A 17096-nucleotide genomic window follows, 5' to 3' on the forward strand; every position below is an offset into this window, starting at 1 on the left:
AATATCAGCGTATTATTTTATGCTTAAGGCGGATAGCGCTAGTCGTAGTTCCTTTTACATATTTAAAGTCGTGCCTAAACGATTTGCTGTGCGAACAAAAAAAGTGCGCGAAAATTAAAATTGGATTACGCTGACGGTATGTTATTGATTGAAATTATGATTTGTGTTAATTATATTACTTGTTCGTGTTATACAATTTTGACCATTGGAATTATAATCTGAAAGAGACTATGAGCAGAAATCTGCTACCCTGAGTATCAGAGGCCAAGTTTTCAAAGAGAAAATATATTTATTCGAGCTGTGATAGGTCTGAACTTTTTAGACAAGGCTTTCCCGCGTAAATACTTTTATTGATAAATATGTGTAGCAACGTATTGAGTATTTTTAAACCGCTGACCGTTTTTCTTTCTGAGAATGAGAAGCGGTAGTAAGAAACTTTAAAATAACGCTTCTCTTACAGCGTATGACGTAGTACCGTTCAACTAACTCAAACACAGGTTAGCAAAAAAACAAGATGGCGGACTTCAAAGTCAAAACTTACAGCAGATTTGCAGCCCTTGGGTTTGACAGTGATGAAGAGGGTAAAAAGAATGAACAATCAAACGACCCAAAAAGTAATGCAGCAAAGAATGCTAAGAAAAGAGCAAATAAGAAAAAGAAGAAAGCAACAGAAGCTGAAAAACGCAATGAGGTATGTACAAAGTCCAAATAAATATATGCGCGTTTCCGTCCTCCGACGTCCTCCGGCACGCGGCAGTAAGCTTGAACTCCCATATCAGGATTAGAAACTAGGCTAGTCTTACCTCTTTCATTTTTCCCTTTACAAAAATACAATGCTGACAAGTTGACACAACACATTGACAAGTTAAAATGAAAATAAAATCAGCCCGCATTCCAAATCCCATAATCTTGCTTGCTTGATGGGTGCATGTCACTTAGTCCGACAGTAAAATAGTCTGAATCTATGAAATAAATCCACAATTTAGAAGTCTTTCTTTCCGACGTCACTTTTGTCCAAAAACGAAAGATTTTAGAGTGTCGAATGGTTGAATAAGGGAAAATTTCACTGAAATAATATTAATAAAAGTTCATTTTGGCGGCATTTTGGCATAATTAGAAATAAAGGACCAATCAAATTTGCATGTTCAGAATTATGCTATGAGGGTTGTAAATCACAAACTTAAATTCCACCCCCCCCCTCAAAGAAAGGTCGTAAAAAATAGCTAGAAAATTTAAGAAAAGTTGGGTCTAGGGGCCCAGCTTCAAAGTCGGAGCTTTAGATTTCTATATTAAAGCATGTGGTTGCTTAAAAAAAATGTGCCTCGGATTACTGACGCATTCGTCAAATCCAATGTCAGACATTTTTACTGTCGGACTAGAAAGTGTCAGACTACTGACAACCTCCCATCTTGATAGAAGCTTAAGCATAGACTGTCAAAAAAGCCAACTCTATTGTTGGGTTAATAAACAGAAGTTTTGATTTCCTTTCACCGGAAATACTTTGTGCACACTTCATAGCATTCGTACATCCTCTCCTTGAGTAATACACAAGCTGTTTGGTGTCCAAAGCGCAAGACTTATCACGCCATCTATTTAATGTTTATGGTAAATCTGCCAACTCAAATAAATTTGTTCTTCGTAATCGACATTAATGCAAGCATAGCCAGCAGCTATAGAGGAACTTTGCCAATGATGGAATGAGATTATATCAAGATTATTATATCGAGTTAGCTTAATTACCGAGGAATCAATATATGAATAGTTTAGGCGTCAATGTTGTGAATGCCCCATCTGTCAGTAAGTTCAAGGAAGAACTTGCAATGGAATGGGAAAATAAGCTTCATAAATTGTAATTATAAAAGATTGTTCAGGTCAATAAACCTGAGAAATATACTTCTATAAATAAATTAGATGGTTTGCTCAATCTTCAAACCGCGCAATGAAATCAGACACATTTTTTTAGGTATCAGCAAAATTAATGGTTTTATTTAGAAAAAGGATACACCTTTCATACCAATTTCAACTAAAATTTTGATATAGACTTGATATAAAGGTTGCTGTTTTAGCCAATCTAACAAAGAGTCAATTTTCAAAAATTATCTGTCTTCTTATATTATCTGCAAAATAATACCGAATATTTAATAATCTTAATGATATATTTAAGTAATTTATATCTTTTCATTTTTGTAATTTTTGAAAATAATTAGAAGAACATTTTGTAAAATGCAAATAAGGTGAATGAATTTTAATCTCAAATATGAAAAACTATGTAAATAAAATAAATATTGGTAGAAATCACCCGATAAAAGAGACAAAATGTCAAAAAGCACCCTTATGCTAGCTAGCTACAAGACATTAAAAAAAACTCTTCATCATGATGATCGTGATTTTAGCCTTTTAAAATGGTCCACAGAATGTCCCCAAACTTGCCAAGAGCTAGAAGTGCTGTCTTTGCAGGACATAATCAATAAAATTATGAAATAGTTTACTTTTCAAAAAAATTGGAAAAATGTCACAAGCATAAACTTTTCAAGTAACTTTTTCTTGATGAACGAAATAATCAAGTACCATAGTGGAGAAAAAAGTCCCTCTAATATGCTTGCTGCTTTCAATGCATGATTTGTACTAGCCACATTTGGAACGTTATACATATATGAAACTGCTCTCATTCCATTGGATCCTAGATTGATAAATAAGCACAGCCAAGATACTGTGTCCAATCGTCTCAAAATGTACATTGATTTCTTGTATGGGTTCATTCGAAAGTGAAAATAAGCAAAAAATATGAAGACAGGAGTCAAATATATAATTCGATAAATAGGATTGGTCAAGAAAACTGATACTCCAGACACAACCAATCTTTCCACTAAACGCCATGCTTCCCACCAATAAAATCTCTCCTTGTATGGGTCTTCAAAGATCTCAACAAGACGGTCATCCACAGTTTGAATTACATAAAAATTCCTCCTTTTTTTGCTTCTTACTCTAAATATGAAAAAGACACTCAAAAATGGAAATGTTAGAAACAATAAAAACGTCCAGGGTGAAATATGTTTCATTTTCAACAAGCGATATCCACAAACTACTGCAAAAGGGAGTGGCGCAATCCACATTATCAAGAAAACAAAATTAACTATTTGCCATGGCTGGAAACATTTGATACTCCCATTGATGTAGAGGAATCGAACATTATTCACGGTCTTGCAGTTGATGAGCTTAAAAGCAACTTTTGAAATATTTTTATAGCAAAATGCTATAATAACAAAATACCCAACGTAAAACTTTCCAAAGTAGTATTTGGCAGTACTTTCTCTGTAGCTTGATGTTAAACTGTAAATTTTATACAGGCCAAGAGACAAAGTAACTGTTGATACCATAATAAGAGGATAAATATAACCCATCAAAACTTCACGTGTTACTATGGTAACTCCTTCAAATGGACAAAAATGTTGTACATGTTGTCTGCTCTGAATTATGAATTCAACATTGAAAATTTGATCAATTATTCCGGTGCTTTGGTTGAAACCTTGAACTTTAATGAGTGCTTTTAGTTGGTAGAATGACACAAGAATGTTGAATATACAAGAAACTGAGATTGCCTTTTCAGCTTTCTGCTTGCCTTCAATAATGTTTATGTTTTGGTCGAGTACTGGTTGTTCTGGTTTGCATGGCAACTTCATCAAAATATACGTTTTTACTTTTGATGTGACTGATTTAAAGATTAATTTTATCTCTTTAGACATTGTCAATAAGAAAGCAAGAATAATCGATAGGGAGATAAACAGGAACCAAAATTGCATTCTTCTTTCAAAAGTGCAAATAGAATTATGTAGACAATCATTGCCGATGAGGCTAACAAAGTGATCTTCCTTGCATTCTCCACACAATCGTCCTTTTCGATTTAAACCGCATGTGTTTACAGAGTGGCATGGAACTGTTTTATTACTGCAGCAGTATTGATCGGGACACAGAAGAAACTCATATTCTGTTTTTCCTTTTGTCGCAAAACCATGGAAGTTATCACGGGCTTTGATAACGTTGTCACACACCGCTCCAACTGGACAAGGATAACATTTTGAATCAGGCTTTGTAATTTCTGTTTGCTGATTTTGCTTTATAGAGCTACTGTCAATATTTTCAAAAAGAAAAGTTTCATTGGCTAATATATCATATGAATTACTTTGACATTTGTCACATCGAATTTCCACTGAAGATGATTTTTGTATCATTTTTGCGCTGAATGTCTTAGGACATACAATGGAAATATTTCTCAACGATATTTTTTCCAATTCAAATTTCAAATTTATGATCAAAGCATACACTTGCATTGAGAAGAAAACCTGAACTGTTAATGAGTCTATGTTTGCTTTTGTATTAACTAAATGCATGACACTGGAAAATGTTAGTTCTCTTTGGAATTTCACCTTCTTGAAAATACAGGTTGCATTGATCAAGTGTAATTTTGAGGATTCTGCTGTGAGCAGTCGATCTCTTCCAGTAACTATGCTTTCTGCAATATTCAAAGATCCAATAAAAACATTTGAATTTAAGAATTGAAAACCAGATTGAAATGTACACTTCAGGATAGTCAGTTCTGTTACGATGAAATGTGTGTTGATTAGTGAAAATAGAATAGATTCAATCTTTGAATCATTGACAAATATACGGTTAAGTACTACATTATATTCATTTTTCGCCTCATTTGCATCAAGGATGAATCCATTAACATTTGTTTTTACCAGTAGGAAATCAGATATAGTTATCCCGCTTTTTCGTACGCGGAAAACTTTCTTCAACACATGTGTGTTTCTTAAGACAATATTTTTGATAACATTTTGGCTTTGTTTCGTGGTCTCCAGGAAGATGTTTTTATAAGTTGAATTAACCATTGTTAAATTACTGAGAAGTAATACACTCTGGTCATTGGATTCGATACCAAAATTATGTACCACTGTACTTTTAATCTCTGTTTTTGTTATATTCATCATACTACTAGTAGATGACTTAAAAATATTCTTCAGTTGGCACTCTTCAATCGTTAAGCCATGGACGGTAAGTTTGCTAAAGCTGTGTACGTACAAAAGGTTTTCCTGTGACAAGGTCTTAATGAGCTGCATGTCTACAATTTGTAGACTACTATTATCGAAGATCTCGCCTATGTTATTATTGATGTTTGAATCTGTGATTGTGAAGCCATTAATTTTCCCTTCACTTTGAAATAATTGGAGAAGACTTGAACTATAGTGATAAGTGACCACTCCTGTAAGTCTGATGTGTGTCATTTCAAATGTTGATTTTTTGAAATCAATAACGAATTCAGCATCCCTCAGATTTAATGTTGCTAAGTTGACATCACAATTGGTAAGCTCGAGTAATTGTTCTATTTCAGTACTCTGAATTACTGTTCTTTTAATTTGAATAAAACCTCTTTCTTCATCTTCTAAAAGACATTGTCCCATTATTAGTTGGTCCACTTTCAAATTTTGAATTGTGCAATTTTCAATTATCAGCTTTTTTACTTGATTAGAAGCTATGAAAGGCATTAATGCACGATTTATATCATGTCGATTGAACAAGCAATTCGACATTGTGAAGCTGTTCAATTTGTTTACTTTGAAGACACCTCCTTTGATGACAGAGTCAGATACTTCAACCCGACTAAGAGTGGGTTTTTCGGATCCTGGCACATCAATAGTTAACCAATATGCATTATTTTGTGATTTCAGCGAACAGTTTTTGATCTGGATATCCAGATTTATTACATTGTTTATCTCAACAAATGAATTTGATGATGAGAGCTGTACGGATGAATCATTTAGATGTATTGATATATCTGAATATAGTTCTCCACCATCCAAGTGAATCAAATTCAAACCAATAATGTCAACAGAATCAACTATTACACTAGCGGATCTATTTGGTTGAAATACCGTCTGAGAATCTCCAGCTATGACAGGATTGATGAGATCGTCAGGGTTATCCTTTCTGAATGTTATAATCACGTTGTTTTTCAAACGGAGCGAACTTTTCAGGATATGGGTATAATCACTTTGCAAAATGAAAGTAATATCTCCACTTGTCTTTTTGTGGAAAGCATACTCAATGGATCGACATCTGTTTGAAAGGTTGCCACAATTGATGGTATCTTGACCAAATTGGGAAATGTGGATCACTTCTTCTGCGAGGATTCCTAAGAGGAAAAGAGAATTTGATTTTTTAAGTTGTTTCAATCTTATTGTGTTGAGAAGAAGCTATGACAAATAACCTCAAAAAGTGTTTCTGTAGCAGATCATTACTAAAGTACTAAAGAACTTGATCTCTTAATTCATGATATGCACCATTGCAATGTCTGACATTACATCACAGACCCAATAGCTGATTGGTTGCAAGTGACGTAAAATCAGTTAATACGTCACTTGCAACTAATCAGCTGTTGGGTCTGCGGAAGACATTGAATCGCACCATATCATGAATATTGTTAAGGATAAAGATTATCTGATTTCAAAAAAAATTATTCAGATCCACAATGTCTCTATGGAAGGAGCTATCTTTTTCCCTCTTAAAATAATTCAGAATTTTTTTTTTCACTATGATATTGCACTGATATGTCGAATTTATATACTTACTTTTTATAAAGATGAATATTACAATGTAAAGTGCTTTTATCCAAATGTTGTCGATCATCACTGCATTAACTTCCTCCTTCTGGGCCTTATCTAAAGAATTATACAATTACAATATAATTGTTAAAGCAGAAGGACCAATCTCAAAATGAGTCTCTTAGCATATTGAGATCAATTTCAAAACCATCTAGTACTTTAAGTTTAAGATGCGAATGACTCAAATAAATTACTACCGCCCTTACATTTTCAAATTCAGTCGACAGACCTTTGGTTTTCTTCACAGATATCCTATATAAAAAACTAGATAGAGCTTTCCTTCCCTTCCTTGAAGTAAAATAATCCACCATCTTAAATGAAGCGACGTCACAATTCATGATATGCACCACTGCAATAACTTCACGAAATTATGCAATTTTTCTGTTTTTGTTCCACCCAATAATTGGTTGAAAGTGACGTATTGACTGATTTTACGTCACTTACAGCCAATCAGCTGTTGGGTCCGTGATGTAATGTCAGAAGATATTGCAATGGTGCATATCATGAATTGTTTAAGTGACGTATTGGGTGGAAAATTTCAAAAGTTCTCAGAAGACTCTCCAGTGGTGCATATCATGAATTTAGTTTTCTCGATCCTTTATGTTTATTGCAGTATCAAAAACGTTTTCTATTGTTTTATTATGATATCTGTCCTTTTTCTCTAGTATGCAATGTGTTGCTTGAGTTACCTATGGGATCAATGTTTGTCTGTTATAAACCACAATATAGAGCTTTGGCTAACAACTATACTTTTTGTCATGGTAACAAACGATGCATCAGATAGAGAAAAAAGAATAAAAATTAAAAAATGAACTTTCAAATTGACCGAAAAAATATTTGGGTGGCTTTCATGATATACCCAATTATTCGTTTTTTATTTCCCAAAAACAACTTTTACAGCTTTTTATCTCAAATTAAAGGGGGAGGAAACTATGTGGTCATACTATGGAACAAATACATGCCCTCTGGCTTCGTAGTTGAAACTTTCGCCCTGTAGTATTCAGTATGTACGTTGGTCTTTTGTGAAATAATTAAATTTAGATATATTGTAACTCCTATTATTCGAATCTTTCTATAATTCGAACTTTTTTCCATTCCCCGTCAAATGAGAAACCCTCTTAAAATACGTTCTATAAATAAAATTTCTCTTTAATTCGAACAAAGCAGATTCCCTTTTCTGTTCGAATTAGCGAGGATTATCATTGTATTTAATATTCGCTGATACTCCCAAGAAATTATAAATGTTAAAGTTATATGGCTCTGGTTCTTAACTAATAAAGCACTCTTATGGCATTGATTTGCCACACTTGTTTGATGTTAATTTAGACATTTTTGTTTTTTTCATCTCCAGCTTCGAAATATGGCTTTCTCCAAACCGGTTTCAGCAGCGACCATCCAATCAGTGCACAAGATGAACCACCCATTACAACAAAATAATGGCCACACTAACCCCCCTCCTCTCTCCACAGCTTCGGTGAAACCAGTTCCTTCGGAAAGTGAGGCGGTTGATCCACAGTCTTGGCAAGATTGGAAGAATAAAGATGAGCAGGTATTGGGCTCTTCCACTGCTGTAACCCCTTATATTGTGAAGTGTGACGTCCAGGCTGGTATAGGATATAAAAAGTCCAGGGGGTCTAGTTTTTCAAGTGTAAAATGTCATTAAAATGAGGTGAAAATTTTCAGGATGGTCAGTTGAACGAGGTCGAAAATCCAGGTTGGTCCATAGATGATGAAAAAAAATCCAAGTTTTCCTTAAAAATTATAAACAAATCCAGAGGGTCCTATTCCATAAAAAAAAACCTTATCAACATAGGGGGTACAAACAACCTTTCAACCCCAATTGTAAAAGAGAGTTTCCATATTTTAGATTATCCGTTTCAGGCAATCTTGTCAGTAGATGAGGTCATGATTTTTATGATTGAGTTCTTTTTCTTCTTTCGATATTCAGTTTGTTACAGACCAATTTTCACAAGACATGGAAGTGGCGTTAAGACTGAGTGCTTCGGATGCATACACCACTACTCAACAGGTTTATTTCATTCTGTGTTATTGCACAGTGTGTCCGGAAAAAAGCGGACACATCGGACATCAAATTCATTACCTAAACTTGGTTTAGAATAATTGAGATGAGATTACAATTCTCTGTTCAATCTAAAGATATTCAATTCCCAAGACGATTGAATAGGATTTTGAGATGGAAATATTAAGTATACAAGTCATAAAATTTGACATAATTTATGAGGATTTTTCTCCATATAAGAATTTATCCGCTTTTTTCGGGACACACTGTATATACGAATTCAGTAAAAGCAATCAATTTAATCACAAACTAATGTTGAAGGAGTGCTTACAACTTTCAAAGCAAACTCATTCAATTTAAAAAATTCATCGATGAAATTATGTAATTCTAGTCATTTGGATGCTTGATGCGATCTGACCATTGAAATTCTTTTTAAAAATCACCATTTATTCAGTCTCTCAAGTAAAATACCTTTGTATCGGATTCAGATTTAGAATCGGGTTTTTGAACATTTTTTCTGAGGATATTTTCATACTTTCAGATAATTTTGCTATCTTTATAAACTTCATTCCTTCTAAAGAAACCAAAAGAAGAACAAAAGAAGAAAAGGAACCATAAGACAGCCACGATGTCACTTGAAGAATTCACACAAATGGCCAATGAACGAGCACTCACTGAACAAACATTCCCCTCCAATCATCCACCGTTAACAGGTTACAATCTCTAATATATGACTGGGAGTCCGGAGGGAGGGGGGGGGGTACTTAGGCAAAATGGGTGCCGGGTATGTGCGAGCGATAAGGGTCCTTTTTGCACACCCCTGAAAGTCTCTCAAAGGGTTAACTTACTTAAAAGCTCATCTCTATGACTTTCACATATGTAAGAGTAGTTACGGGCTTAGTTACGGAGTTACGGGAAAAATTTGGGATTTCGGGATCTGCACGGAAAATGTGACTAACTAGAGTAGGTAGGTCGGTTGGCGGATGGGGTCAGTTGGTGGACAAGCGTCTTTGAACCCCGAGAAAAAATACAATTTTTAAAGAAAAATAATTTTTCTTCTTTTTTAAAAAACCTTTATTCTATCATCTGTGAAAATATTGCATTTAAGCGACCTGTCTGACAAATTGGCTCGCATAGCAAACTGTCCACCATTCGGCCTAATGACTCTATATGTTAGAAAAATGTCGCAGATAAAAATCTTTTATTCAAGTTTTTTTGAATGTCACACACTTAACGATAGAATGCTCCTTAAGTGAGTCAACTGTACGATCAGTTGACATTAGAAAAAAAAATCAAACTTGAAGCATTTTCCACACAAACTTATCCCTTAAAGTTAAATAATTTTTCCCTCAACCAAAACTTTGATTAATGAACCCAACAAGCTCAACAAAAGTTAGACCTCGATGACCCCGGATTTCTTTTAATGATTACCTGTCTTTATTTTCTTTTTGCAGGATATGCACCGGAGGAGCTTGATCCTAACTACTTCGAGGTAATAAATGGCTTATATTTGTCATCAAACAATACTGTAGAAATTTTATAGAAATAAAGCGGCCTTTGCCTATTAGAAAACAGGAAGGACACTGGCAGAAAATATACTCGGCTATTTACTGGTCAGTTTCAGCGAGATTTAATTTGGCGTTTTCGCAAAATTTTGTATTTTCTTTGAAAATAAATTTCGTGATTCCAGCTCACGAAATTAAATTTCACTAAAATTGATCCTATTAAATTATAACGCTGGCTGTCATTCTGTTTTGATTCAAAACCTATTAAATTCACTTTACAAAGTTTCGACCATCTACAAGAGCCGAAAGAATTTAAAGGTCGGGCGAGAATTGCAGTTGCGGTACTTCCACTTTGCTTCATTGGATTTTTCGATTTGGGAGGGTTTGAGTGGCTTTCAGGCTATAATCTCAGCCTTATTGGAACATTTAAGTTTGTACTTTGTACCAATTATTGTAAAGGCCAGTGTGGGTAGGTTTGTAATATGTACAGATTTCCCTCCTAGCTTCATGATTTTAGCATCTACAATCAGTGACAAAATACTTGGCACAAAAGGGAAATTCACCGGGGTGTTTTGAAACCACAATCGATTTGTAAGTGCTCTAAAGTAGGTTCGAAGGGTAGAGTTTTAACTCTGAGTCTTAACGATAGACTTAACACTTAGGACCTTAGGATCTGAGGATCCAAAAGTTCAAAAATGGTCCAGTAGGGCTTGAAATATAGCCAAGAAACCAATAAATCCCTCCCAGATCGAAATCGAACTTCAATTTTCGAAAAATGGTAAATTAGCCAAAAGTGCCAATATATTATGGCACTGATTGTAGAAAGGGAAAACTCTCATCAGTCGGTGACTCTTCCTCTTTTGTGAACATAATGTTCGTGTGTTTCCCGCTCAAATAATTGAAGAACGGCAGTACGTGGACTGGTTGTTGAAAAGTAAGAAGTTATCATCTACGTAACGTCGGTAGTATTTAGGGGGTGTTACGTCTTGAGGACAATTTCTGAAAGCATTTTCCTCAAAACTGCTCATAAAGATGTTAACTAATACTGGAGCCAAGGGTGACCCCATGGCGACTCCATCAATCTGGTCATATATCTTTCCATTGAAAATGAAATTAGTCTCTTAGAATTTCCTGTGTGCCAAATATTTCGATGCCGATTATAGTCACTCTGAGTGTACTTACTTAATTTGTAGGTACCAGAGGAGCCAGTCTTATCAGCTGCACCATCCAAAACATCCAACGATGATAAGAAGAAGAATAAGAAAAAGAATAAAAAGAAAAACAACCAACCCAAAGCAACACTATCGGATATTCTCTCACCTGAACAAACCAATGGAACCGTAAAATCTTTTTTTTAATATCTTGCTTTGAAGATATCAAAAGTTGTTTTATACCTTATATCCTATAGTAGACTCGGTCAATTTTCTTAAACCCAGTTATTCTATAAAGTCAACCCGACTAGCTTAAGTTTCTTTCTGTTCTAACAAAATTTGATCTTTATTGAACGTGACTAACTATGCGTTGAAAAATAAAATCGCAGAGAAATCTTTTGTTCCAGTTTTATTGTAGATTAACTGTTCACATTTTCTCTCTAAATGTCACATACCACGTGACCATGGAATGTGCTCCTCATAGCTTTGCGAGAATCTTGTGGAGGGGCGAGATGTCGTATAATGGAAGGATGTACTTTTAGGTTCCAAATAAACTGGGGGAGGGGGTGGAAAGTTTTCAAAATTCTAATAAACGAGGGGACCTAATTGCCGGGGGGTTTGAAATTTTAGTTCTGAAAACCCCAAAATAAGGTAAATATAGGTTAAAAATCAGGCTGTTTAGAGCAAAATATAAAGCGACCCTTTCTTTGAAAGCTGAAAATATTCTTAAAAATTGATAAACGGGGGGGGGGGGGTCTTAATAAGGTCCGGAGCGGGGGCCGTTTATTTGGATACTAAGAGTATTCGTTTTCGTTCAAATTTATATTACAATGTTCACCCCTAATGGATCTTATGGATGAAGCCTCTAAAAGCATCAGTTTCGTTTGTAAAGTAATATTCTAAGGCCTAATGCTCCTATTCTTTTATATATCCAAGATATGCTTTAGAACAGAGAACAAATTAAAAGTCTTTTTCACATTTTTTCTTCCGTTCCACACAGGATCACCAAATGACGACTTCAGCACAGCCAGGAATGGACGTCACCAGTCTAGCTATTTATCAAAATAACTTGGAAGAAAAAGTAAAAGAAATAAACAACCTCAAAGATGAAAATGAAAAACTTATGGTGCATAAATTTAATTATCATTTTATCATTTCCTTTGGTTATGCAGGGATTTCTCTAAGCACTTTGAGCTGGGGTCGTTTAGATTTAGATTGAGTTTCTAACAGAAAAGCTGTGCATCCATGAAGCACGGGGTCTGAGGAATTCAGAGGGCAAAGCTCCCGAAAAATGTTAAATATGTATATAAATTGGTTATTTTTGCTTGTCAACATCAACAAAGTTAAATTTTGCTAGAAAATATTTGGGTTGGGTTTCTAAAACTTAATCTTGGATTAAGTATTTTGGCCGGTATACGGACATAAAAAACGAAAACAGCAAGCGAGGCGACCTTTTTTTTCGATGTGTTCTGAAAGCATATTTCAGCTAGAAATTTTGATCTGTTCTAATCAGGTCTTCGAAAATTAATCAGCTAGAAATCTCTAGAAACGATTATGTGTTCTGACGAGACAGGATTATAATTAAGGTCATCTAACGTGTTCTTGTTGCCTAGGTAACCCTAGAAAGCTTCAGAACACGAACACATCTTTTAAGGAGACAGGGGTATAATCAAGAAAAAATTCATGTAATCTTGTTGCCTAGTAACCCTAGAAATTTTCAGAACGCCTCTTTCGTGGAGAAAAACAAATATCTAGCAAATTTGTCTTGGCGTACTGTTTTTCCTAGATTTTAGAACACATCAAACTATAAAGTAGTGATAAGTTTAGGGAGACAAATAATGCGATAAAGGTTTCCTAGAAATCAGAACACATCATTTGTATAAAAAATTGAAAAGTCATAACATGTGGTCTCCTAGAAGATAAGAACACATATTTCTAAAAAATCGCTTCGCCGGCTGCTTCTAAAAAAAGTGCTTAGAAAAATCCCTGTTATCATACAACTTCTTTATAGGAATAAAACAGAGTAAGGTTATACCAAATGTCTCTTATATCTCAATACGCCTCTGAATGTTGGTGATATATTAATAGTTTAGCTCAACTTTTCAAATTGCACGTACACGTTTTTTTATAAGAACATCCAAAAACTTTGAAGCCTTCTGGTGTTCTTCATCTCAACATTATTTTGAGTATTTTTGTGCAATTTTTAAGAAATTGAGTGTTTTAGAGTCAATAGAGGAGCCTTAAAATGTTCTCAGGCCGTTCTTAACATATTGGCCATCGAAGCCTTATATTCTTATGTAGGTTTTTCTTATAAAAAAATGTGTACTTTAATTGCTACATAAAACTGATCAAATGAAATGAATGCTTTTAGGGTGAATTGGCACAAGTCAAGAAACGAAATAAGCAGTTATGTTTTATCCTAGCACAAGGAGAAAGTATGTATTTTTGTTACCTAAACAATTCAAACATCTTAGTCCATTCTTGAGCTGACCAATAAATAAATGACGTCAGAATATGAAAATAAAATGATAAAATGTTTTTACCTGTATACACGCTTTTTTGACTCAGGCTGGGATGTTCTTAATTTTTTTGAAATTTTTTAGGCTTGAGTGTTCTTACGACCCGGGGGGGGGGCACTGGGTTTGCGGACTGACGGTATGTGCGGGCCAAAAATTGGCCACCCTTACAGTGCAGCAAAAATCAGTGAAAATCGTACCCTTAGAGTGCATTTTCCCCCAAATTTTAGATCCCTTTCGTGCAAAAAATGGTCAAAATTCTAGCATTTTTGGTCAAAATATCTAGATTTTTCAAGAATTTTCTGAAATTTCTACCCTTACAGTGCATCTCTATTTTTTCTGACCCTTACAGTGCATTTTAAACATATAATGGAAAAGGTACCCTTAGGACCCGCACATACCCGTCGGTCCTTTTGCCTAGCTGCCCCCCCCGGGTCATACGATGACGCTTAGTTTCTTTACTTTTAAAACTTTAAATAAGACTAAAATCTCTTAAATCAGTACTTTTTTTTAGTAATTTCTGAAATCTGAGGCTCAGGGTTGTTCTTAAATTTGTTCTTAGATTTCTTATAAAATTGTTTTTATAAATAAAAAAACGTGTAACATAGCTCCAAGAATTTCTTAAACTTTTCTGATTGTATTTCCAAATTTTTCAGTGAAAGAAAAGGCAGATATATTACTTCAAGTAGACGAGTTGAACAATATAAAAACAGAACTTTCATCTGAGGTAAGCTGGCTACTCTCTCACCCTGAGTATCGGTCCTCTCGTATAATTCACTCCAACATTCAATTTGATATCGTATAATGGGCTGTTCCACTTAATTTCTATACAGGGGGGGGGGGTTGGACGAACCTTTTCAAGCCAGAAAAATTCTTCAAGACGAGTGTATAAAAAAAACTTACCTTAGACCCCCTGGAAATTCTTCTGGGATACCCCCTGGAAATGTTCATCCACCCCCTGCATTCCATATAAAATGGAATGGTCCAATACCACGATTTTGCATCTTATCTTATTTGGACTGTTTTAGAATCTTGGTTGCACTTTTCCTCGGAAAGTAGTGTATTATTGATCATACCTTTAAGCTAATCAGTTTGCATTCAGACCATAAGATAATGAACCTGGTTAGGGGTTAGCCTTCGATGTATCTCTCCCCCGGAGGGGGGGGTAATAGGTCTGCGAAATGACTGGGGTGCCGCGCGAGTTTTGAAAATTGGAAATTTTAGGGTCTAAAATCGAAGAAATGTTAGAGTTCTTGTTTTTTGTAGCCCTTAGGGGGCAGGCTGAAATTAGATATTGTGATTTTCACGACCCTTGAAGGGACTTTGAAGGCCCAAAAGTACCTTGAAGGGCGGCAGCTACCCGTACCCTCCAAGTATTCCCCGGGTCTCTACCCAACCACTGGTCAATGTTTTGACAAGTGTATTCTCCTTTTTTTTTATTACATCCAAAAAAAATCTTTGTTGTCTTTAATAGCTTGAGACTGTATACTCAGAGCTGGAACAAGAACGTTCCAAAGTATCGCATCTGAAGCAAGAATTATCGAAGTACCAGGTAAAATCCCATCTGTCAAATAAACAAAAGATTGCTATTCTGAATTGACCCAAACTACCTTAAAGGAAGAAATCTTCGCGAGAATTTAATTTGGCGGATGGATTGACAAATTAAACTTTGTGGGAATTTAATTTGCTGGACGAAAGAAAGTTTTGTCCCTGTTTTAAGGCCTGAAATAGCACGTGTTTAGGGAATGAGTACAATAATTTAGATTTGGCGGGAATTTATTTTGGCGGATGGCGGGAAAAATGAAATTTGACGAACATCCTTGCATATGATGATTATAATAATTTGGAAAGAGTGAGCTAGTACGCTTTTGTCGAAGAAATGACAATTGATTCGATGACATTGTTTCTCTAGCAACTCATTGAACATTGTAAATGGAGGAAGGGGGGGAAAATACCTTAGAATTAGCTTTTTTTCTCCTCATTTTTGTCAACGATTGCAGCGTCACCACTGTTACACTTCATTGATATTCATAACTTCTCTTTCTATTTTAGGGCTCAAGAACTCACAATAAATCAATTTCTGAGGAAAGATAATTCATACATTCATTGTATCCTTTTGTTTGCGTTCGATACGTTCGTTATTTGGGACTCAAAATTTCCAAAATTAGTTGTTTTTACCAAATTTTGTGTTTTTTTTTATCAAAAAGCAAACTGTTTATATTTTTTGCGCATTATCATTCTTTCGATGTAATTTAGAAAACATTATCTTTAAGGTTTTTTATATTTAACACAATTTAGCGTTTAAAAAAAGTTAAAATTATCAAATTACTTTAACGAGAGATATTTTTTATACACTTTTGCAAAACTTAGGGGCATTGTTTATAGTTTTTATTCTCGACTGATCCAGAAAATTTTTGTACATGTGGGGGGGGGGGGGTGGAGGATATATTGGATATTTTGTTCGGGGTAGTAAAAAATCTCCAGTTTGGGCAAACTTGCTATGTTTAGGGGTAATTTTGAATGTCCGGGGGGGTCGACTGATGCTTGTCCGGAGGTGAGATCTGTTGTCTGGGGGGTCATCATAATTCACAATGTCCGGGGGTAAATTTCCAAAAAATGTTATATCCTCCACCCCACATATTCAATTTTTTTCTGGAAGAGCCCAAAAACAACAGCCAATACATAATCTATTCGATTTGATGTGGCTTCATAAAAAAGTGGTCCCATCAGCACGGTCGAGTCTTCTTAATTGGGTTGAGTGTTCTGAGAAAAGAAAACTGGCAATTTATGCAAGTTTAGGATTGACCTTTGGTTAAGAGTTTTGACAAGCATTTAAATTTGATAGACCACCATTGAAGAGTCGACACTCTAAGTTTTGAGAGAAAAGGGGAGGAAATTGCTACCTTTTTATAAGAAATCTTTTATTGTCTTTCGTTTGTTCTTAATAACCGAGTCAAAAAATTCGAATGATTCATATAAGTGTTTATTTTGGGAGAAAAGGTCAACCTCACACGTCATTTTTCACGAGAAAGTTTCCATCAATGTGGACTCCATTTTGACAAAACGCCTACTCTTTCTAGAAACCTTCCTTGAGGGGAAGTGTTTTCAGATCATTTAATTTTCGGCATTTACTATCCCTTTTATCTACCAGAATTTTGTTTCTAAAATTTGTACTTACCATCTGTTTGGCTTTTTCGGAAATTATCTGTACCCCCTGTTGTGGATATCCATTTTGCGAGTACCAC

The 17096-nt window shown here is 35.0% G+C and overlaps 2 protein-coding genes across 2 annotated transcripts; both read left to right on the top strand.

The window, feature by feature from the left end:
- Positions 1-454: 454 nt before the first annotated feature.
- LOC136802158 (G kinase-anchoring protein 1-like) lies at positions 455-15945 on the top strand. The gene is made up of 11 exons (XM_067058880.1): positions 455-691; positions 8011-8208; positions 8608-8688; positions 9260-9392; positions 10134-10171; positions 11378-11524; positions 12336-12416; positions 13707-13770; positions 14508-14578; positions 15326-15403; positions 15904-15945. The coding sequence occupies exons 1-11, from the start codon at positions 515-517 to the stop codon at positions 15943-15945; spliced, it is 1110 nt and encodes a 369-aa protein (XP_066914981.1). The 5' UTR covers positions 455-514.
- Positions 8020-15957, top strand: LOC136802159 (G kinase-anchoring protein 1-like). Its single transcript, XM_067058881.1, has 10 exons — positions 8020-8208; positions 8608-8688; positions 9260-9392; positions 10062-10171; positions 11378-11524; positions 12336-12461; positions 13707-13770; positions 14508-14578; positions 15326-15403; positions 15904-15957. Exons 1-10 carry the CDS (start codon positions 8020-8022, stop codon positions 15943-15945), a joined length of 1041 nt encoding a protein of 346 aa, XP_066914982.1. The 3' UTR covers positions 15946-15957.
- The last annotated feature ends 1139 nt before the right edge of the window (positions 15958-17096 follow it).

The sequence above is a fragment of the Clytia hemisphaerica genome, unplaced genomic scaffold, assembly GCF_902728285.1.
Source record: "Clytia hemisphaerica strain Z4C2 unplaced genomic scaffold, Clytia hemisphaerica genome assembly, whole genome shotgun sequence".
In the NCBI taxonomy this organism is placed as follows: Eukaryota; Metazoa; Cnidaria; class Hydrozoa; order Leptothecata; family Clytiidae; genus Clytia; species Clytia hemisphaerica.